Below are 22,864 nucleotides of genomic sequence, written 5' to 3' on the forward strand. Positions count from 1 at the left end.
TAGCGTCTGGAAATTATCGGTAGTTTTCGTCCCTAAGTCCTTCATCACCGACAAACCCATGTAAAACATATATATAAATGCTGTATTAAGGTTCACAGTGGTGTAACTGAAAAGCGGTGGCAGCTAATGATGATCACCGACGGATAGCTAATGGTAGGAACAAACACCTATACTCTAACGACGGTCTTGGCGCCTATGTACCTCGAGCCCGTGTATTTTTACTTCGTCGGTCGGCTTGTCTGACGCTAGGACGATGACTCAATGAGCTGGTGCAAAAAGACAGTCGGCAAGTGCCAGCCGGTATATTCCGTCTAGACCGTCTTCGTTCAAAATGAAGCTTTCGGCAGACATCGTCAACGATCGAGAGACATTTGAAGGTGAATACGGCACGAGAAAAACAACGACTACAAGGTCAGCACCAGTTCATGGATATTGCTGAAGAATCGAATATACTTCAAGAGATCTGGAAAAGGCTTATGCCTTTTAGATCGTCTTTTAACAGGCATGTTTACAAGCCAAGATAGTCTAATTAACCAGCGATACGTGTAACTATGACTCGTATTGAGGCAGAAAAAAAGAGCTCAGTCATTGAAATAGATGGCGCAAAGAGACGTGAATGTTTTAAATGGTGTGTCAATTGATCAGGCCTGTTTTTTTTTCTTGCAATAATCGCGTAGCCTTGAACTACGGAATGTGTATTTAGCCTTGCAGTAGTTAAAGATAACGCAGCGCTACAGCAGTCCTATTGAAGTTTAACATTACATAAAGCAACTCATTAGTTTTAGGACATACACCGTATGACAAATGCGATTAGAAAAGAAACAATATCTTTCTTTCTTCCTAAGCTTTTACCTATTATTTAATTATTTATTTAATTATTATTTATTATAAATTAGTTAGTAGTACCGTTTGATCTCTCCTTGGAACTTCAATGATGCATCTGAAATATCTGGAGAAATTATTCGGCGCTATGTCACGATAACAAGTTCGCGTAATTGCCCAAAGCGAAACGTGGCCGCCGGATTTCACAACGATGAAATACGTTCGGAGAATCAAACAAACAAAAAATTAGAAAAACGACAAAAAGCCATTAGGCTTATTGGGCTAGACAAGAGGTTTGGGGTAGCCTTTCACAACATATTTGGCTGGTGTTCTGGTTGTTGTTCTGGGTTGTACGAAAGAATGATTCTAAAGCAGCTTTCCGATAAAGTGAAATTCGTTAAGCAGTACCTAGTCAACACGAAAAATTGCGTTTTGATTTTCTATTGAGGAAGCTAGCTGGTTATTTATAGAAAATGAAAATCTTTTCATATTGCCATGTTTATTATATTTAATATGCCTACAGTATCAGAGCCCTTCTGACATGAGACGCAAAAATAACATCTTCGGCTCTTCGCATTTTTTACTGCCGAAAAAAAAGTTGATTGCTCCTACACAGCTAAGGGCTAAACATCTGAAACAATATTTAATGATATCATTAAACATAAAACAGATATATATCCCTATTCTAGTTTAGCAAACAAATATTTATATATGCCTTTTTTTTTCGATAAGTACATTTTTATGTATACTATATATGTCGTTAAATAATAATTTAGTAGTACCGAATTAGGTACGATATGAAAACAACTTTCAAAGGCGTCATAAATAGGCTGCTGCTTTATTTGCTCAGTTCTTTTATAGAATATTATCGCTAACTCATGGTCATTACCGAGACACACGTACCACGTTACCGTAATAGCCAACATAGCACCACCACTATACGTTACGTTGTCATTACTCATTAGAAGTACGTTTTTTATATTCATTATTAGAGAAGTCCTAGGGTATACATATATGTATATATAAAGCAAGTCCCTTCTCCCCAAGGTCTCCTTACATCTATCCTTGTTATGTTACGTCCTTTGATTCTTTGCTTTATTCACTATTTTATATTTTCCTTTCCTTGTTTGTGTTTATATATATTAAATAGTTTAATTGAGATTTAGTCAAGGCAACAGTCGAGTTGTGCTCTTTCTGCAGTAAACTGCAGCGTGAACAAGAAGAACAACAGGAACGAAAATACTTGCCGCATGCGGAATCTTTGTTAGCAACTGGTGCTGGCTACATCAGTCACCATCACATCCACGCCTGACCGCGACACGGCGGTACGCTACAATATTACTCAAGAGCAACACATTCACACATGTACACGCACATTATATATATATATATACCCAACACCAGCATTAAGTTACGAAAAGCTTACATTTTCGACAGCGACCTATCCCATATTCACTTAGTTCGGGTACCACCCCCTTTTCTTTATGCTGCATTTGCATGTTTTTTATGTATATATTATTAGTGTTTATATCAGTTGGAATTTTTATCGTGTATGACGTATCGTAGAAAGCGTAGGGTCAAGTCCGCTCGCAGTGTGAGGCCAAATCTGTTCTCGTCCAATTGCACCATCCTGCCTACTTTGATACATCGACAAATTTCATTGATTTTCTTCTCATTATATTCATTTGCATTGCAGAAGTAGACACGAATAATGTTGAATCAGGCCACTACTTGTATTTTCCCTTTTATCGTCAATGCAGGCTACCATATCATGTCATTGTCAATGACGCTATGTCAATGAGTTTTTTTCATTACTCCTAAACGATAATCATCAATGTTCGTAGTTTTTCTAGATCGGACGAGTTAATCAGATCGTCTGTAGCAATACTCTGTCATCATTTTTTATAGGAATAATTTCCTCACTAGAGGGCGGTGCGTTCCTTTCGAGATATCGAGAGAGTTAAAGTTATAATTAATAATTATCTATTTAATTATTATGGTATATCTGGATACTTACGAACTTCATTTTTTCATCATTCCGAATCGTTAAAGACACTCTCAGAAAAGTGCATGCGTTCGTTGATATAACGATTTCTTTCGCTAACCTAAAACCTTTAATTTATAAGGATTAATAGACCCCTTTCAGGTTGTTGGGCAAATTGGTGAAAGCGGTGTTGGGGGAAACTTTAACGGTGACTACTGATTGGCCAATGGGTTAACCGTTTGTTAGCGTGACTTCAACAAGTCAACTATGTGTGTCTCGTTCTTGGCTTTGTGAGCATTTTTTCCATTTCAAGCCTTCAGTACAGACATATGTTTGTGTTGTCAAGACCTACAGTGATCTTGACAGGGGTGCTAGCTAGCCAAGGCTGTAGCTACAAAGGATAGCGACACCCCTTTCGTAGAAACACGACGCCTGCTTGACGTCCGTGGCTTCTAGGTCAACCGTGAACAAAAGCTCTGTTCTTGACGAGTTTAGGTACACTGGCAAGGTGACGACTGCTGCTGATTTATTTTCATCACCAGTAGCTCTGAAAAAAGTGAAAAAGGAAGGTTTTAAATACGTTTGTTGTTAAAATGTTGTTAAGCTTTCAAGACGTTTTTTTTCACTGTGCGCCAATGGCTAAGTTTCATTTACCCAAAATCATCATTAAACGCAGCTCTTCCTGTAGAGCAACCTTTATTGATACCGAATAAGACTGTGGTCCTAAAGACGGTACGTCTCTATAGTCAATATTTTTATGCTTTATTAATTGCCAATAGAACTGCTGAGTTAGTAGCACTGAAAGAAAGCTGTGATAAAGCGCATGGAAGGTTTGAATCCTTTTTTTTTTTTTGGAGGTTGAGGGCAAATGTATTACGGAGACCAGACATCACTGAATTGTGCTTTGTCTGGTACAGTGGGACTCTCACCCACTAAACCCTGGACCTCTTCATCAGCCTGGACCATGGTTCGAGATATATTTGATATTACTTCGAAAGAAAGATTTGAATCTATCAACGAAATACTAACTTTATCCAGGTAAGCACAGTAAGCTGGAGCTCGGAGAGGATATTTGCGGAAAGCGTAAGTTTGGAGGCGTTTGTACACTCGGCGCCCTGTAATTTAAGGGAAGATATTGCAAAGCTGCATTCATCCAATTCCGGACTGGTTTCAGCGGATGGCCTGATTGCTACTGCCAGGGATAGTTCTTCCAGCGACCAACCATTAGCTTGTGCTACGTATTGCCGAGTAGCCGTGATGTATGCTTCAGGGTTGAACAGACCGCCTAGAGAGGTTTCAAATAGAATCATATATAATTAAGCCTCTTGACTAGATCTCCACCACGCACATCGATTCTGTTCAGTCAGCAAGTTAGAGATACAACAAGTTCTACGATCGCATTTTTGCTTTTGATAACCGTCATTGACCCCTTATCCTTGACACGTTTAGCAAGAAGCTGAAGAATATCGATTATCATGCTTAATGTTTATAGAACACATGTATTAATATACGCTATGAGAATAGAAAGAGGTCTTAGAAAATGTACGTACCAAGCCACACGACAAGTGTCTTGAGAGCAGCAAGTCCACCCTGCGTACACGCCTTCGATACTCGGGCCAACTGTTTGACACGTTCGTTGAAATCTGTAATCCACTGCGTGGCGGTGCATCCGGGTGGCGCTGTGTATCGACCCTTCCAATGAGACGGGACACAACTCTTAGCTAATTCGGATATCATCTGACGATGCAAGTTGGTCTGCTTCTTTTCACCCTGACAAATCTGAACGATATCGACCAGATCGCGTCGAATAAGGCTCAGTAACTGTGAGCCCACGTTAACTTCGCGCTCGAAGTAGCGATACAGCGGGTCGCGGATGTTCTGCTTAGTCCTCTTAAGTGTCTGCAGGGACTGAGGCACCAGCTTCAGCCATTCCATAGCAGAACGTTGTAAAGTCAGCATCCATGCCGGGGTTGCTGACGAATCTAGCGCTCCGCGCTTCTTGATTTTCGTGTCGCCTTGTTGACTGGCCTCTTCAGTGTAAACGACCTCATCATCGTCGTCTTCTAATAGTTGCATTCGCAGAAGTTTGGCCAAGAGGTCGCTGCCTCTATTGGTGAGGAGCACCTTCTCTGCATTGTTGGGCAGACCAAGCCACGACGGCTGCTGCAGGTCAGTCAGCTGTTCGACCCAATGTAAGAACTGGTCGCGTCGAATACCCTCGGGCATGTGAATACCAGCAGATCCCTGACCGGCGTCCACTAGCATAAAATCAGGCTCGAAACTCTTCTCCGTGAACAGGTGGGCTAGGAAGGAGTTGAGCAATCGCTGATCGAATTCGTTATCGATCTTGCCCCCATAGATACACTGACCGAACAACGTACGCAGTGCCGTCCAAGGCACTTTTTCTGGTGGGAGATTCGTTCGACTCATGCTAGCACTCTCGATCCATGTGTCAAGCGTGTCACACGCGACCCGCAGGTCACTTTCGTTGAACTCATAATGCTTCGACCAGCCAAGGGGTGAGTACCGCAACCTTTCCTGTACGATGGCGTGAAACCAGGCTAGAAGGAAGTAAATTCTAGCACGTTCACTCGGTGTTTTCATCATGCGCTGTGCTGGTACCGTTGAGAAAGTTCGCAAGAGATTCGAGCGGATTCCCGGTGGCGGTTCGAACACGAAGCAGCGGCCAGCTCGCAAGAGATTGACCGGTACCTTCGGATGTATCTCGAGTGTAAGGAACAACCGGAACCCTAGATGAGCTTGCAACGAATGGAGCTTCTTTTCGAGCTGGACAAGCCAGGCCGGAGCCAGATGGACATTCTTCAGCATTACCCAACGGCCGTTCTTTGAGGCGGCGTTGATCGCTTTTTCGGCTTGGGAAAAACCTTCAGCAGATCCCATGGCGATCGACGAAAGCTGCATGTTCATTTCGGCCGCCAAGTCATCTACTCGACCGGACGCGTCGTATCCAGGTACAGAGCACATGAGGATAGGGGTATTAGCCTTGACTTCATTTTGTACGATGTTGACGAGATCGAGTTCGATGTAGGCTGAAGCCATAAAATCCTCACCCATGATCGCATTGACTACCTGGTGAGCTTTCGCAATTACACGGTCAGGTCGCACGGCTTGAATCAGTAGTAACTGCAACATGTGCTCGTCGATGCGGGATACACCCTTTTCATCCCATACAGGTGGCACCTGTGTTTCGGGATGTTCAAGGGTAAGCCAGTTTTCTACGGCCTTTTTGTTTTCGCTCAGATGTTTCTCCATGTGGGTAAAGTAGCTTAATCTAACGAGCGCTGACGCGGCCTCCAGTTGCTCTGGAGTAAAAGAATCGAATCGCACCGAGTGTTTGCCGAGCATTCCTTCACGTCCCCGGAGGAAGTGATTGAAAAGCGCTTCGAAGTGCGTCTCATTGGAGAAGCCTTTAAGGTGAATCTTACACAGTAGAATAGCGAATGCTAGGTGGTCGTGATGTAACATACCGCGGGTAACCCTGTTAAACACGGTTTGGAATAAATCCTTGCTAATTACACCCAATCGTTGCGTTGGGTCGGTCATGCCCTGAAGGTGTGCGTTATTGGTGAGTACATCATTGTACATCTCAAGGAAAAAGTGCAGAGAGTACTGATATAGGAAGTGAGCCTGATTCAGGCCTTCTAAAGTAAAGTAGATTGATGAGCAAGCGGTGGCCAATGGCATGTACTGCTGCGACACCGAGTCTACTTCGGCGATAACCTTGTCCGTCTCCTCTACTTTTCTGTAAATTAAAATAATGTTTTATTAGCATACAAATTATACGAGTATTTAATGTACGCAATACTTATTTCAGCATTAATCAACGTTTCAAAAGTTAAGCTCGGGACTGCCGTTAAGTAGTGCTTTAAATATCTGTTTTTTTATCACGAAACGAAGTGTCTACATCGGGTTTTAAAAAACACACCGCCTCATTAAGTGTTTTCAGGTTTAGTAAGCAACCAAGTTACCATTACACCGTCACGGGCATCTGCGGCAGCATAAAAAATTTTGAATGTTTTGTGAAATTCCTAAGATTACTGTAATAAAACGGATTCTCTTGCCAGCCACTAAGTTTTTACCTACTTTAGCGATTGTGTTTATGGCAGGGCGCATATTATACCTTGAAATTTCAGCAGCCTCGGTCTTCAGCTTTTCAAGGGTAGAGATAACGCTATCGTCATCCAGAATGCGACCCTTGGAGTCGTTAAGCGCTTGCAACAGCGATTTCTCTAGCTGACGTAGCCGCACCTGGAACTCTCCTTGCAGTTTAAGCAGATCCGTTCGTTTTTCGTCTATATCTGGCCGCTCGGAACGCAAAACTTGGTTTAGACACTGGCTTTGCAACGAGCTTCGTGTCACAGTGAAGTTGACAAATGTCACTCGGGAACAGAGATCCGGTGGGAATTCGACAGTCGGGTCCCTTGTTGACAAGAAAATCGAGAACGTGGGTGATAAATCAATGTCCTGGTCACCTAGCGTGATCAGGACCCGGCCGCCGGTCTTGCGTACTTCTCGATTGAGAACCGGGTTAAGAATCGGGTCGTAGCTCTCGACGTCCTGTACTAAAAGTGGATTGCCAAAACGGAGGGCGGATTCGAGGTTCTTTCTGAACGAATCGTCTAGGAACGACGTCTTCGTGATTTTCTTATCTTTGAACTCTTGCATAATGTACTCTGTCGCTTGGCCAGACGGGTCAATAATAAGCGGATACCGATTGAACCTCTTCAGCATAATGGCGTTTTCGGTGCAGAGGTCATCCGACGGAAGAGAATTCGCCTGCCACCTTAGCCGTTCGTCGGCCGTTGACAGATATTCAGTTCGAGCAATATCCAGACGAAAGCTGATGGCAGCCTGATGAAGGTGAGTGCACCAGTTATTAAAAAGGTTCTGCCTGTATGACTGGTCGAAATAGCCTGCATATGCGAGAAATGCTGATCCCAATAGCACGTCACCAGAGATGGTAGCCATCTGATTCTTGAAAGTTTCACTCGTAAGCTCCCAGCGATCCTTCTCACCGCCGAGAGATCTGAGGAGATTAATGGAGCGGTCCACCTTGGCTTGAACATTGGCCAGATCACTCTTGATGCTCTGGGCCTCGCTTACCAGGTTGGCATACTCTTCCTTGTAGGATGCAATACTACGTTCAAGGTCATCAATGACACGGTTCATCTCATTGGCCTCCTCCTTGTTCTTGTTGGCTGACGCTTCCAGACTGGACAGTTCGTTGCGGAGGGGCTCGACTCTTTTTAACATGTCGGCGTAATTGCACTGGGCAATTGCCCATTTGACCATCGGTCCACAAGCGACGGAGGCACGATTAATCTTCTCATAGTTGAAATCGGGATTGTCTAGGTACTTTTGCTTCATCTTGTCCCGAATATCATCCCTGAAATAGACGTTGGTAACAATACATTATATTTTCTGACTATTACCGCCATTGCACAATTTAACATGCATAAGCAGAATTAAAAGTGGAGGGCAGAAAGAAGACGTTACTAAACAAGTGGCATTCGAAAGCACATACGATATAGCCTCGGCGTTGTAGTTGATAATAGTGGAGATAAAGTTGTCTCTGATGATGACACCGCGAATGGCCTTCCAGTCCGGAGCATTCTCACCGAGCAGAAGGCAGATAGCCTCAAGGGTCATCTTGACGGGTGGTGGAGGGTTCGCCATTGAACGGATTTCAACCAGATTCTGCTTCTTGATTGACTTCACAGCTGCAGGGATAACAAAAGAATATACCTTGTTCAAACAATCATATAATACAAAGAGAATTGGTATTTTCTATAATTCTATGTTCACATGAAGCTAGTAATGTTATGAAGCTATGAAAAATGAAAACCTCCAGCAAACCTGTTTGTGCTTCTTCCACGGCGGGTTCCACCTTAGACAGGTCTTCCATAACACTCTTGCGTTTCTCAGCAATGATCGCTTCTTGTTCACGTAGCGAATGCTGAATACGTTGACTTTCCACCTTCTTCTTTTCTGCCTCCTGTTGTCCTGATAGCATCTCCTTTAGTTTGGCGTTAGCTGCGGTGTTCTTCTCCTCGAGTTCACGTGACTTAAGCGCTAATGACTTTTGCATTTCTTCGACCTGATCGACGGTCTCTCGGATTTTCTGCAGGCCAATGTTGAGGTGGAGTTGCTCGTCTTCGAGCTCCGATCGTTTCTCATTGTAAAGTTTGACGTAATGCGAAATGAAGTCAAGATAGTGCCGAGGCGTAATAGTGGTTTGCCGCCCGCCACGTTTAGCCAAACGAACTGACGCTTTGTGGAGTGTCTGGTGCACATAGACAAATGCGTTGACAATGGCTTGTCGGTAGTTCAAAGGTGTCTCCAAGCTTGATACCACAACTGGAAAGTAGTCCGGCTGGCGGTACTGTGAGAATAATCAGTATTTATTACCATTATTTATTTAAATTTGCAACAGTATAAAGTTTTGATTTTAATTTCTTTAGCTAAAATATTTAGTCAAAGCAATTTTTGCACCCATAGCATATGCGAGAGGCCACTGGATGAGCTACGACACGCAGTAAAATTAAATTTTTCCGGTTTTACGTCGATTCGTTAATACTCACCTCAATGCGATCAATGTCGAGTCTTCGAGTAAACTCGAGTCCGACTTGGTACAACGCTTCATCAGACCAGTCACCGAACCAGTTGAGCACACATCGATTAAACAATGCAGGTGACGTTGCAGCTCTGTCTTTCAGACCGTTTACTGAAGGGTTCATCGTGAACACCACGTGCAGATTTCGCATTACTTGGCCTATAATTGAATCCATATCAAATAAACACCAATTCAGAATTTGAAACAAATTATTGTATGTCCAAATGAGCACCACAAAATAAACTGACTGCAATACATCTTATCCAGTGATTAACCAGACAACATATTTGATTTTAAAAAAACACTGATACTTGGTGTGGATACCCAATCCGTTTTTTTAATACATGGTTTGCCAGAAACGGTTTGAAACACGTGGACGATTTGCTTACCTGTAAACCATTTGTAGAGCTCTTCGTTAGAGTCGAGCATAAGTCCTTCCCGTTGAGATCCCTCCTTGCATTGAGTCATTAGGGTCGTGTATTCATCGCCTTCAAATAGACCTGGTACCTCTCCGTTGGCTAGGAGAGTATTCATCCTTTCGAGGAACGACGAGTCGAGTACGTTCCCCTCATCCAGGATGAACGCAATTTTCTCACCCTTACAACCAGCCCTACGCAGCACGTTACGTAGATCTTCATCAAAGTCCGCTGCTGTATAGCGGTTGTGGACCTTAATTTGGAAGACCTTGAGACCGTTCATCCAGGCCACAAAACGTGACAGTGTCGTTTTTCCTGCACCTGACACCCCAATCAACAACAAGTGGCCTTGTGGCTGACGGAAGATTCGATCAATGCGAAGCACGTGGTCAAGCACCTCATTAAAGAGAACCAGTTGTACGTCGAGTTCCTCTTCGTAGAACACCTTGAGTCGGGCTCGAACATAGTCGCGCAACTCTTCTCGCTTAATCGGAACGTAGTCTTTCGACAGCCAATTTGAATAGAGAATAGGCCGACCAAGTGCCTCTTCACGGTGGATGTTTGGAAAATGTCGAAGGGCAACTAAGTCAATGTTCTCGTCCGTCCATTGGCGTTCTTGATCCTCCACTAGACGGTCCTGGAAGAGCCGCAGACCCTCATGTGCCCACAGTCGTACAAGACCTTCGACCGAGAGCGTCTCAAGAGGACGCACAGCCTCGCAGATACCCCGAACCCACCGGGTAAGCTCTCGTGGCGAATACACGTAATGTGGCTGCATGTCCTGCGTGAATCGCTCCTGGGATTTGAGGTAAAATTCGACCATCGCCGACGTGAGTGGCTCTGAGTACGATTTGAGTGCTGGCACCATGCGAAGCATCGCCCGATTGAACGTACCATAAATCTGCTTTAGCGACGTCTCCCCAGGATAGTCGACGTAGACGATGGGCACATGCCGCAGGAATCGATGCGATAAAGGTTTCCGTCCCGGATCAGTGGGAGGATTACATGCGCCCACGAACTGGATTCGGTCCAGCTTCACCCACACCTGGTCGACTGTCCTGTAGAATCCACCATGCTCCACCATCTGGCGCAGGAAAGAAATAACTCGCATTGTGCCGTATTTGTCCTGATCGGGAAGATTGATCTCGTCACAGAAGAGAACAAGCCACTTGCCAATTTGAATTGGACTGAGGATCATGCCGTTTGGTGTTTTCTTATACTCGCAGTAGTGATCAAATGTCTTGAGCAACAGCTCGGGGGTAGTGGCTGAGGAAAAATTGAGGCCGACCACCTCCATGTCGGGCAGACAGCGTAGGGCTGAGAAAAGCGTCATAGTCTTGCCGGAGCCTGGCGGTCCACAGAGTACAAGTGGTTTGTGTTCCGCCAGCCAGGTATATAGTAGGCTCTCATGACGCACCGTGTCCATGGTGGGAATAACCACATCGGGAGCGGCGACCTTGTGCGTCTCCACCTCAATCTGTGGAACTTTGGCCGCCCACGAAGTCCATTCGCACGTTTGAATAGACACCTGTACGAGACAGAAATGGTTTGGTTAATAAGCACAGCAGTAACTGTAGATGTAAACTGCATCCGATTAGTATAATAATAATTTTGAAAACGATGAGTTGTATAAACGAATGGATGAAACAATCTAACTTTAGAGGGCAATTCAATAGTGATACCGTCATAACAAATGCATGTTAAAGGCGAACGAAAAAATAAACAAACCTCAAAGTCGATAATAGCCTGGCTCGTAGGCGGCAGCGGTATCGTTGTTACCGAGCGTAGGTAGTCGCCAAGATCAGTGCGTGCTTTCAACTTGCCATCTCCACTGAAGCTCCACAACAACCCATAGACAAGGCTTTTTGTCATGTACTTTTCGAGGGCATCCTGCTGCATAGGGAAATCGGGATGGCTTGAATTGTATTGAATCACGTTTCTCACGGCCTGATTTAGCATCGAAAAAAGTGAGGACAGAGCACGCAACCTTGTGAAATCCATGATGTGATCGAGGTGATCTTTGGCGAACTCCATTGCCTTTATCACCAGATCGCTTTCAGCGAAGTGTGGCTGTAGAATGGTTGCAACATCATTTTGCAGGGTAATTATAGGTGAAGCTGAGTCAGCTTCGTCTTTGTTCTTCGTACGTGCGGTTTTGGTATCCTCATCCTCTTCGAGCGGAATCGCGCGAAGTCGATTGAAGTAGTTTTGGAAAATCATCTGAGTTGACAAGACGTCCTCGGAGAACCAAATCATACCTGAAACAGAAATATCGATATTATATTGTCATTAATATATATACATTGTTGCATGCTTGTTTGAAGTATTGCTAACAGAAATCAATGTTTCTTAACAATTCGAGATGTTCTTATTTCGCTCATTTCTTTCATATTTATAAAAGTGAACATTTTAATCTCTCTACCTCTGAAAGTGAATCACAATAAACGTGAAATCAACTGACCGCAACGTGAGACGGTAGCGAGTGTAGCGTATTTCAGGTCCTGTACTTCAAACATAATACGCACGTTAGGTGGTATTGAAAGACGTTCTCCGTTTGGTAGCGTCAACAGTTTGTTATCGTCAAGAACCGAGTTTAGATTCTCTACCCATTCTGGATCAACATCGCCGTCAAAAATAATCCACTGTCGCTTGCTAATCTCTCCACGGACGTTGTCAATAATTTTACGTAAAATATGAGTGAACAAACCGTCTGTCCATTCACGCGTATTCGGATCGAGGACGCCGTACAGTGCCTCTTTTGAAATTGCCTTTGGATCGATGAGATGAGCAACACCTTCGGTGCCCTCATAGCGCTCAAGCGCTTTGAGGAGCACCTTCCATGCTACCGACTTGCCACTACCTGAAGGGCCTACCATCATTAGGCCATGATTGAGGTTGGAGATTTGGTAAAGTTGAAGCACTTTTTCCATCCAAGCTCCGCCCATTGCGTCTCCTTCGCCAGACACGAGATACATTTGACGGCACACCTCGTGAATATGCCCTTTCAGCTCTGTCATTTCGGCTCCATGGTAGTCGACGCCAGGAAACACGTCGCTCATGAGTGATTTCAGCAATGGTATATCTTCGGCTACAAGTTTAGGCTCCATAGTTTCGCACACAGACTGTATGAGGATTTCTTGCTCTGGAAGTTTTTCAGCAATTTTGCTCTCTTCTACTTCCTCACCGGAGCTCTTTTTGGCATCCTTGATACGTTGGATCCGGTCGCGTTTAATGTTGCCTGCGCTTACTAGCACACTCTTAAGAGCACGAAGCCCGAAATCGTAATGGCTTTGATTTGATAATTGTTCATCGCAGAGCTTGAAAAAGGGCACAATTTTGCTGGCCAGCTTCTCGGCTGAACGGAAACCTTGTGAGAAGAGCATCACCTGTGCAATTAACTGTCGATCAGGCTTCGTCATCGCAAGTGAACGGAATAGCTTCTTTAGATTGTCAGGAAGATTCGAACGACCCGCATAGCCAGGATTCATAGTAATGAAGATTGCCATGTCCGTCGATACCTTTACTTGCTTGCCAAGAAGCTCCACCTGATGGGTGTCTCGGCAGTCGGGGCTGTTTAGGCGGCTACGCAACGTCTCTTGAATCATTTGGATCTGCTGTGAAACAGCCGACAACATTCGTTCCTCAAGTCGGTTGAACTCATCGAAACATCCCCACGCACCGACCTGACATAGACCAACAAAGATGCGGCCCATTGCCTGGAAGTCGAAAGTTTCGTCACAGTTAAATACGAGGACGAAACGACCTAATTGATTGCCAAGAGCTTTAACTGACTCGGTTTTTCCAGTACCGGCTGGACCGAACGGAGACCCGCCCAAGCGAGATTCCAGCGCCTGCGTCATTGTCAAATAACAACGATCTGTAAGCGGAGTCTGGACAAGTTTCTCCTGTACGCCTAGGTATTCGAAACCGTAGTTAAACTTAGCATTAGCCATATTAATGGAAAGTTGCTCCAACACATTGCTCTGTTTCGGATCGAAATAGAAACGCATCTGTGAAAGCCATTGGAAGTCCTTCGGAGAATCGACGCCGCTCTTGATCATCCGACGTGTCACATCCCTCTTGTGTACAAACTCGGTTATTAAATGTTCGAGCTTTTTACGACGGAGTGGTGGTTGTTCCTGGAGAACAGAATCGGCTAAAACACCTAATGTTCGCTGAACGCTGTCTAGCACTTTCTGAAGTGGCGCCAAATTTCGATTGCCATTATTCTGTATGGCTTGTAGCGCCTGCTCGACGTCTTCGGACCAAGAAATCTGAGCAGCAAGACCGACGATTTGAGCTTGGTAGTCATCGCACCAGCACATGAATGCCGCCTGATCAATATTACCCTCTCTGAATGGAGCAATGGTTGCTACAGCCTTGGCCAACATTTTCGCAAGTGTGAACCTCATTTCTTGTTCAACCTGGAAAAAGAACACAGATAAATGTTGCTGATGCGTCCAGTGACTCGAATAACGTATCAGTACATGCTAGGTGTCTCAGGTACGGATGTGGTAGCTTAACCTACTCGCTGTGCCAACGTTATTAATAAAGTAAGCTTTGAATTGAATTACATTAGTTCCGGCATCCTTACCATGGTGAGCCATTCGTTAATCTTCGGATGCTCAGCGATGGAGACCGGCGTTACGAAGCGTACTTCCTCGGCTTCTTTAGACGATAGACCGAGAACCACTGTGTTGTCCTCATTCAGAATAATTGAGGACACTCCAGCGAACATCTTTTTGAAATGCTTCTGCAATCTAGGAATGTTCTTCGAATTGCCAATGATTTCAAGCAGGTCTTCGTCTCCGACAAAATAAAATCGTGGAAATGAAGACCTTTCACGTTCAAGATACTCTCCGAGAGCTTTTTGGATTTTGCCCAAGAGATCCGCCAGCCGTTCCAGTGAGCGCTGCACGCCCTGAATATTGAGCACGTCCATCACAAGTGGAGATTTGGATACCTGAAAACGGCATTTAGTTTGGAAAATTTTGCTGAGATTTTGGTAGGAACACCATTTAAACGGAAAGCTGCGACATACATTGGGTAATAAAAATTTATTTGCACCAGTAGTTACGAAAACAAGACGACTGATTATCAATGGGAAGGATTCATCTAAGACTTAACTGTTTATCTTTTTGTGATTTTCATTGTACTGCATAAGAAAACGGTTTAAAAAGAATATTAGAAATGTTACCGAGTATGATTAAAACCTTACCTTCTTCATGAGCGTTAGGAACTCGCTGGAGATGCTCTGGAATCGCGAAGTCTCCATAGGCAATAAAGTTTGAATATCAGCACTGCCACTGAAGATGCCTTCCAGGTAAACCCATCGTCGTTGGACATCAATCCATACGTCGAAGATTGCATTAATTCGGTTTAATTTTTCTTCCCATGATAAGGCCTCTTCTTCAAACTCCTTGTAGTAAGGTGACAGCTTCATTGCAGCCACTGAGTTAATGTGCTCCTTAACCTTGTTGAACAGGTCATCCCAGCCACGTATTAATTTGCACTTGTTTTGATAAGTGATCAGATCTAACTCGTAGGTCTGCCACGCCTCACGAACCTGCTTGAGAAACTCCTCAAGGGCCATTTCTCCCTGGGCAACAAGAATTACATCTCGGATAATACCTTCATTTGCCTGAAGATCAATATCCCACACCTGTCCCAGCGTCAGCTCCGAAAGCACCCAGTTCACCTTGAGCTGCCTCATTAGCGTCTTCCAGTGACGTTCCTTCAATGCGTCGCTCTTTAGTTCCACAACCAACATATTGACTTTTGTGTAAGCCTGAATCGTGCGCTTAACATAATCGTACGAGGCATATTGCCGTAGGCGAGCTGGTAGCTCTTTGAGCTGGTTGAGCAGGCCATCTAAAGCTTGACGAAGCTTTCTAGCATGCACAGACAGCCACGGCTGCTCCTTCATTTGGTCGATCTGTTCCCAAATCTTAGCAAGTTCGCCCCAGACGCCTTTGAGGTCACGCAGTTCTTCGAATGCAACTTGTACGCGTTCGTCACTTCCGGTTTGCAACTCAAGCTCAAGCGCCTCCTTGGCTTTATGCAGGTTGTCACGGTCCTCGCGAAGCCGGCCGAGCTTACTCTCGAAAAGTGCAAGCTGTTGCATAGCATCCTGTGGCTTCAGTGACCCTTGAACGGGTTTGCAGCGGTCCCACTCTGATAGACACTCGTTGGTACGTGCCTCAACGGCCTTGTCCTCCTGAACAACTTTCATCTGCAGCGATGCTACCTGCGTCGAAATGGCTGCATCCTTTCGACGAATCATCTCATTGAACGCACCCCACTCGCCTTCTACATTGTCAACGTGAAGCCAGTTATTGGGGAATTGAAAACGCTGTCTCTCTAGAATACGTTGACCCTCTTTGTACAGCTCGACTTGCTTCTCCCACGGCTTCATCTTTCGCTTGAGGCTCTGAACGTACGTGATAAACTGAACAGCATCCGAAGTCGACGCTGTATCGATGGACTGCTGTTCGAGCTCGTTACGCGATTTCGAAATAGTCGTATGAAAGGAGAGCATCTCATTACCGAGCAGAGTACCAAAACGGCCCAAGACTTCCTTATGCCATGAATCGTATTTCAGACTCACTTTGCTCTGTACCTTCGCATAGTCAACAGTTATGGGTCCGATGTCTTTTCGCGTCTCCGAAGTATCAAAAGTTGAACGCGACTTGCGGATTTCTACAAGGGTGTTCATCCAAAGGCCAATGTCTTCCCCCAGCCGATGATACAGCTGTTCTGGCTGAAGATCCCATAGTGACTGGTACCGTAACCATTCGTCAACATAGTCGCGCATCTGTTTCACAGTCGCCTCGATTGCTAGATAGGCAGACTCCATAACAACGGCACCGTCAGGTATTTTCGTGAAGATATTCTTGTACGTTGTAGCCGACTGAGGCACCTGCTCGAGCCCGACCTGGTATCGGCTAGATTGAATGCGGTTCTGGCCAAGTACAATGTTCTCCCAGATGAAAAATTGCTCCAATAGCTTACAACGGCTCTCCTCAATTGAGGGTGATACGTACATGATCTGATTAAGAATACGGATTTCGTGCATCAGCGTCTGGATTTTGGGCTCACCTCCCAGCTTGCACGTTCCCGGGAAGTCTGGAGCAGTCTCTATCGTCGGGGTGCTATCCCGAAGCGCGTCTTGCTCGACGTTGTCGTCTTCTTTCTTGCCTTCCAAGGCCTCTGTCCAGGCTTTGATTCCTTCGCCGAGCCGTTTAGCCAAGCGACCTTCGACCTCCTCGTCTAGCCGACTAACCCACAAGGCCAGATTGGAATATTGTTTCAACGAGAGGTCATCCACACTCTTCTGAATTTTTGCTAGGATATCCGCAAAATTTTGCTGACTGTACGGGCTAGTCTCCAGCGCTTTCACTTCAGCATCTACACATTCATCAACGACGAGCAAGTCGTCCACCTTTTCTTGAAACATGAAAATAATTTCAGCCAGCTTTTGTACGTATGGATCCAGTTTGTATGACTCCCAGATAAGTGAGGCACCCTCCATGATCAAATTCTGGACGTCCTTCTTAAGTCCAGCAATTAGAAGGCTGATGTTTGGTCGTTCCTCGATTTTTTCACATGTCTTTTCATAAGTGCGCATACTCTCAATCAAAGAAATGGCAAACGGATACAGCTGGTTAGCCTGATGCGCTTTGTTTACGATAGCTAACGGTACGCGAAAACCCATCGCTTTGAGATTTCTGGTTTCTTTGGCAAGAGTTATCACTTCAGTGGAAAAGCGCACCCGAATTCGTTGTATGGTCCTCGTACGGGTTCTCTGTGAGTCTACGGAAAAAATTCGACCAGCCACTCCAAGCTGATGGTCTTGTACATTACGAACCCACTCATCAAAGATGCCTTGTGTGTTGAGCTTTAAACGAAAGCTTTCTGCATCACCTTTAAGTTTCTGACCTTCAACATGATTCTCCCAACCTTTGCCGAGAACGTCTTCGACTCGCTTCATGTAAACCGAAAGCTGTCGATCAATCTGTTTTGCCCAGATGATTGACCCAGATACGGGTGGTAAATCTCTCCCTTTTGACATGCGACACGCCTTCGAAATAGGATACTGAACTTTAAACTTGGAATGTAGGGCTTCAATATCATCTTTTACCCTTTGAATGAGCTGCGTCTGGTACTCACGAATTGCACCGCGGATGTGAGGCCGTACAAATAGGGCGTTAAACCGCGAGAAGATACGGAACATTTCATTGGCGTTCTTGGCTGTGCCAAGCTGATCTCTTAGCTTCGCTGTGATTCGGGTTTCTACCCGATCAATGCGTTCCTCATACCGCTTGCACGCGGCATCCCAGGCCTCACTGCCCTCTTTACTAATGTCCAGGCCGTCGACCTCCTTCACGTTCTCATAGGCCAGATTCACTTCCTCGATAGCATTCACATCAGAAGCTAGTTCCAGGGAATCGAGCTGGGTCGTCAATTGAGTGATTGGAGCAGTTGTCTCCGCTATCGGAGCTGCCTGAGGACGCAGCACTCGAATGATCACCGACCGGAGCTGTTCGTGTTGTCGGCGGAATTTGCGCATCTGCTCCATACGGGATTGTAGCAACTTATGGGCAGGGCATAATCTCCACACCATTTTATATGTTTCGTCGCGCTTCTTTTTGACGAGATCCCGAAGTAGCCCATTAAGCTTCTCGTATTCTTCGTCCCAGGCGTTAAAGACTTCGAAACAGGCGGTCATCACCTTCTCAAACTCGTCAGCAGGAATATGCATCAGCCGACGTGTACCCAAGACCTTGAGTAGCTGGTTCATCAGATCTCTTGAGATAGCTTCAACAAGTTTCAGGGCACGCTGAATCGGATACTTGGTGTTGCGGATTTTGCGCAAATGAGTGAAAATGCTTTGAAGAGCCATTTTTATTTTGTCCAGCTCCGTTGCCGATAGCAGATCATTAAGAGGAAAATCCTTCATAAGAGGATTGTAATCGTTTACGGTGGCTAATGCCTGCTTAAGACCAGTGTCGGTGTCGAACGATACTGTAGCATGAAAACGTTTCCCTTTCTTTAGAATGTCAAGTGTCAGAGCGACCTCATGCAACTCCCGCTTTTCTTGGATACGAAGCAATGCTCGTTCAAGGTTAAGCCAAAATGATATCTCTTGAAGGGCTGTGCCGGACGACGGGTCTCTGTCTAACTTGGTCACTTTTTGAATCTCACGTATCCAACGATTAACACCCGTCTGCAGTTGATTTAGGAAAGTCGAATCTTCCACCTGTATTAAACACACCAAACGAGACTACTGTAAGTATGGCAATAACCGTTATCTAATTGCAGAATGCTAGACATCATCAATTGATCATGTCGTTAATTAAAAACCAAAAACCTTTACAAAGAGTTGGTAGGTAATTATAACTGGTTCACAATACCAATTGTACTGTTTCTGTTGAAATGCGAATGAAATGTTGAAATTTTGCTGTGCAAAACTTGCCTTGTCGCCAAAATCATTAACATTAGCTTTTCGACCTTCTTCCTCAAGGTACTTCTTGACGACCTGAGCCACTGTCGGATGCACTACGAGCGAGATCTCAGGGATATCAATGTTTTGTTGCAAATGCAACAATCCCATTTCGAGCTCAGCGATCTTCTTCTCTACGTTGGGGGCCATCTTATCGCCATCTCTGTCATATAGCCAATAAATCACAACCAGCAAACACATTTACAATCTAATTTTGTAGTAAGGCAATCTTTTCAAAAAAAGGATAGATCATATATATTGGTGACAATCTAAAAATAATTTTGCTTGTTTTTGTTAAATGACTGATGCTTGTCTAGGGCCAAAAACAACATTTACAGAACGATCAAAGTTTTTACAGATTCAGCTGTGCCTGAAATGCACAGTTTTCCAACTTTCTCAACGTATACGTGATACATATCGTTGTTTGGGCATTTTGTCACAGTATAACTAAATACTAAGGTACTTTGTGGTCAAATAAAATCATTTACAGATATTTCAGAAAACTAACATTTGAGTCAGTATTATATATTGCGATATGTAATCTGCTGATATTGCGAAAGACGGGACTCTGTACTGAGAGCACGCGTTGACGACAGGATTACACATTCAATGAACAATTTTCGAACCTTTCAACGCGGCCCGTTTGTCTCACGTAACTCTTGAAATACGGAGCTACGGCACCGGCAATATAGCTGTGCAAAGTCTCGTACGGCGACGCATCAGATAGGTTCATCACCCGAACCTGGAAGGCGATCTTCTTATCTGCCTCAATCACAAGACCTTTTTTAATCATCACCAGAGAGTTCACCTGTTGAAGAAAATGGTTTTTAGATGCATCGATAAAATATATTTATAAAATACTGTTTGCGAAAATGATATTCTATGCAAGTCTAACCATCCGAAAGCTAAGGGCATCTAGTCTAGAGGTACATTTAATGTTGTTTTATGTAATCCTTATATCTGCGGTTCATCGAAACCGATCTTGCTTCGTTACCTTCGGGTTGGAGAAGTGAACTTCATCTGAGATAACGTAGATTACGTCTTCGTAGGAAGGCATACCCACGTCCGAGGCTGGTTGATCCAACTCCTCATCTGTAATATATCGCGAATAAACAATCAACATCAGTGAAAACCAGGTTTAAACTGAAAATATACCTGAAATACACCGAAAAATAAAACGCTTAACGTATCAAATAATTTAAGTATTCTAATTTTTATTATCCTATATAAGTTAAATGTTGCTGAACATTGAAAGGAATGCATAGAGAACATCTAAAACATAGCGGGGCCTTTCAAATTTCGCATATAAACACTTGTTAGTAATGTTAATTCTATGTTTTGCAACAGAACAATACTCGACCTAGGTTTAGTAACGTGCTGAAACAGCAATAAATGAAAATACCGTAGAAATACCAACAAACAGAGTTCTTTGTCCAATCACGGTTATTCAACAGGTGGGTGGGTCAAAACATACTAAATTTGATAGAAAAATCAATTTTAGTCTGATTTGTTTTTCTTAACTATCAGTTTTTGAGATTCAACCATTCTCATGAAAATCCCAATGGGTAGTTCATCAATACCAAAAATAAGGTTCGAAAAGCTCAAACTGTGCACATTCAATTTTAAAACAAAAGGTACACACTATAACTAACTATAACTTGCAACGCTGTATATATTTTACCTAAATTATCAATCGGCGGAAAATGGCAAGTCAACTGGGTAAAAACAGCGAGCGTGTCGTAAAAGTCAAAGCATATATTTGCACCACCATTGTACACCAAACACTTCCAAACGTTATATTAGTATCCCATAACTTGTTCACCTTAGTGTGTTAGAATTTAAGTTGAATTCAATTAGCATTTTACGATAGATAGATTATATGGTTAATTGATTGAGACGGAATCCCACAAAATATATTGGCTACTTACATACTGAAAATTATTTTCTGTGGCACCAAACAGATTACAATATTACTGATTTATTACAGTAGATACCTTTAGCAGACGTCTATCGGATATAAAATATACTGTTTTTAATTCATTGCCCGACATTGACCTATCCATCGCTTGAAGAAGTCTCTCTGTCGGTTTTGGTGATTGTATTCACTGGTGTTGTGTTGCCGAAATGATTAGACATGCCTTGAAGTCTGGTAGAAGGTTGCCTTAGAATGTCGCATGCTGGAGCGGCATGTACTTCCCGGTCCAGAGTGAACCAAATAATGTGCACATGTTGGAGTCCAGTTAAAAGTGCTTTGGTATCTAAGATTATGAGAAATTGTAATAAATATGCATACAGATTCCGTTCGTGTTTCTCCAACAAACGAGAATAACTATATTTCTATGACGATGCTGCGGGTCGGACATGTTGTATAAAGTTTAGCGGCATTTGCCCTGGCTATAGCTAAATAATGACCGTGCCATGCGAATTATTCTTAGACATACTGATTAACCCAATCGCCTGAGTACTGTTTGCTGTAAAAGTATCTTTACAAAGGGCATCTATGACCACAAAGCATCCCCTGTACTTCGTCACAACGCACATGTCCACTACTCTGGGTGGGTAACGCCTATCAGAATACCTTCTAAACCTCGCCCCAAGCGGAAGGAGCAGCAATTACATACGTACTTGTTAATAGAGCGAACATACTTAAATCTCGGCAGACACCGTTTCGTCGTAAATCGGATACGCTATACCATCTGCACAAAGAAAGACGAATGGGAAATTGAGCCTCACATTCGCGACAAATGTATATACAAATAAGAAATGTTTTTACTACCCAATGATTCACCGTCGAATGTCAAATGAAAACTATCACAGAGGTAAAGTGAATTGTTAGGGAAGTGGACTTAGACGGGGTAGCGACATGTGTATTTTGTTAATCCAATACATAAAAAAGGGGCGTGCCATATGTGGCACGAGCTTGAAAATTTAAGATCAGTTTTACCTATTTTTACCTATAATCTGCGGGATCCGGTTTTAACAGGTGAGATCATTACGCAGTTTCACCTTTAAACTTATATTGATCTATCACAGCGGGTTTGCTGTCATCGTACTGTCAACGGAATCATCCTCACCTTTAGTGCTGGAACTCTGCACGAGCAGCGAGCGAATCTGAGGATCGGCGATAAACTTCTGAATCGAATCTAAATTATTTCTGTCGCTTAGCGCAAGATCTAAGGCACCTCCGGATTCGGTATCGAACATTGCCGTCACCACCTTTTTGATGTACTTTGCCACATCCTGGCTAGCCGCCAGGGACACTTCGGGCGGAGGACTTGTCTCCGCGCCCCCTTCGGAGGCCATCAGGTCACACCTGCTGGGTCGGCCAAGGTGTCCTGTTCTGATTTGCCTAATGGCAGCAGCAGAACCAAAGAATTACCCACAAGAAACCACCACCATCCACACCACCTGCACCAGTCTTACTTATGTTCCATTCACATAAATAGTACTCAGTAGATGAAACAGCAAAAACCGACTGCCGAACTCGCCGCCGGTCTGCGGTGGCA

General features: G+C 44.1%; 1 protein-coding gene across 1 annotated transcript; it reads right to left on the reverse strand.

Annotated features, from left to right (window-relative positions):
- Positions 1–1,630: 1,630 nt before the first annotated feature.
- On the reverse strand, positions 1,631–22,860 carry LOC111262382 (dynein heavy chain, cytoplasmic). The gene is made up of 16 exons (XM_022836600.2): positions 22,433–22,860; positions 20,353–20,450; positions 19,985–20,166; positions 19,332–19,521; positions 15,075–19,115; positions 14,451–14,819; positions 12,318–14,280; positions 11,585–12,114; positions 9,830–11,384; positions 9,409–9,599; positions 8,684–9,209; positions 8,352–8,547; positions 6,948–8,213; positions 4,357–6,569; positions 3,836–4,091; positions 1,631–3,353 (listed from the first exon to the last, which is right to left on the reverse strand). Exons 1-16 carry the CDS (start codon positions 22,659–22,661, stop codon positions 3,182–3,184), a joined length of 13,977 nt encoding a protein of 4,658 aa, XP_022692335.1. The 5' UTR covers positions 22,662–22,860; the 3' UTR covers positions 1,631–3,181.
- Positions 22,861–22,864: the final 4 nt, after the last annotated feature.

The sequence above is a fragment of the Varroa jacobsoni genome, unplaced genomic scaffold (genome assembly GCF_002532875.2).
Source record: "Varroa jacobsoni isolate VJ856 unplaced genomic scaffold, vjacob_1.0 scaffold_657, whole genome shotgun sequence".
In the NCBI taxonomy this organism is placed as follows: Eukaryota; Metazoa; Arthropoda; class Arachnida; order Mesostigmata; family Varroidae; genus Varroa; species Varroa jacobsoni.

Excerpts from the sequence above, each read along its gene's own strand:
- LOC111262382 (XM_022836600.2), bottom strand. The coding sequence starts at position 22,661 with ATGGCCTCCGAAGGGGGCGCGGAGACAAGTCCTCCGCCCGAAGTGTCC. Across the intron at positions 9,210-9,408 it reads TCGACATTGATCGCATTGAG|TACCGCCAGCCGGACTACTT; the intron begins GTGAGTATTAAC and ends TTATTCTCACAG. Across the intron at positions 8,214-8,351 it reads TACAACGCCGAGGCTATATC|GGATGATATTCGGGACAAGA; the intron begins GTATGTGCTTTC and ends CGTCTATTTCAG.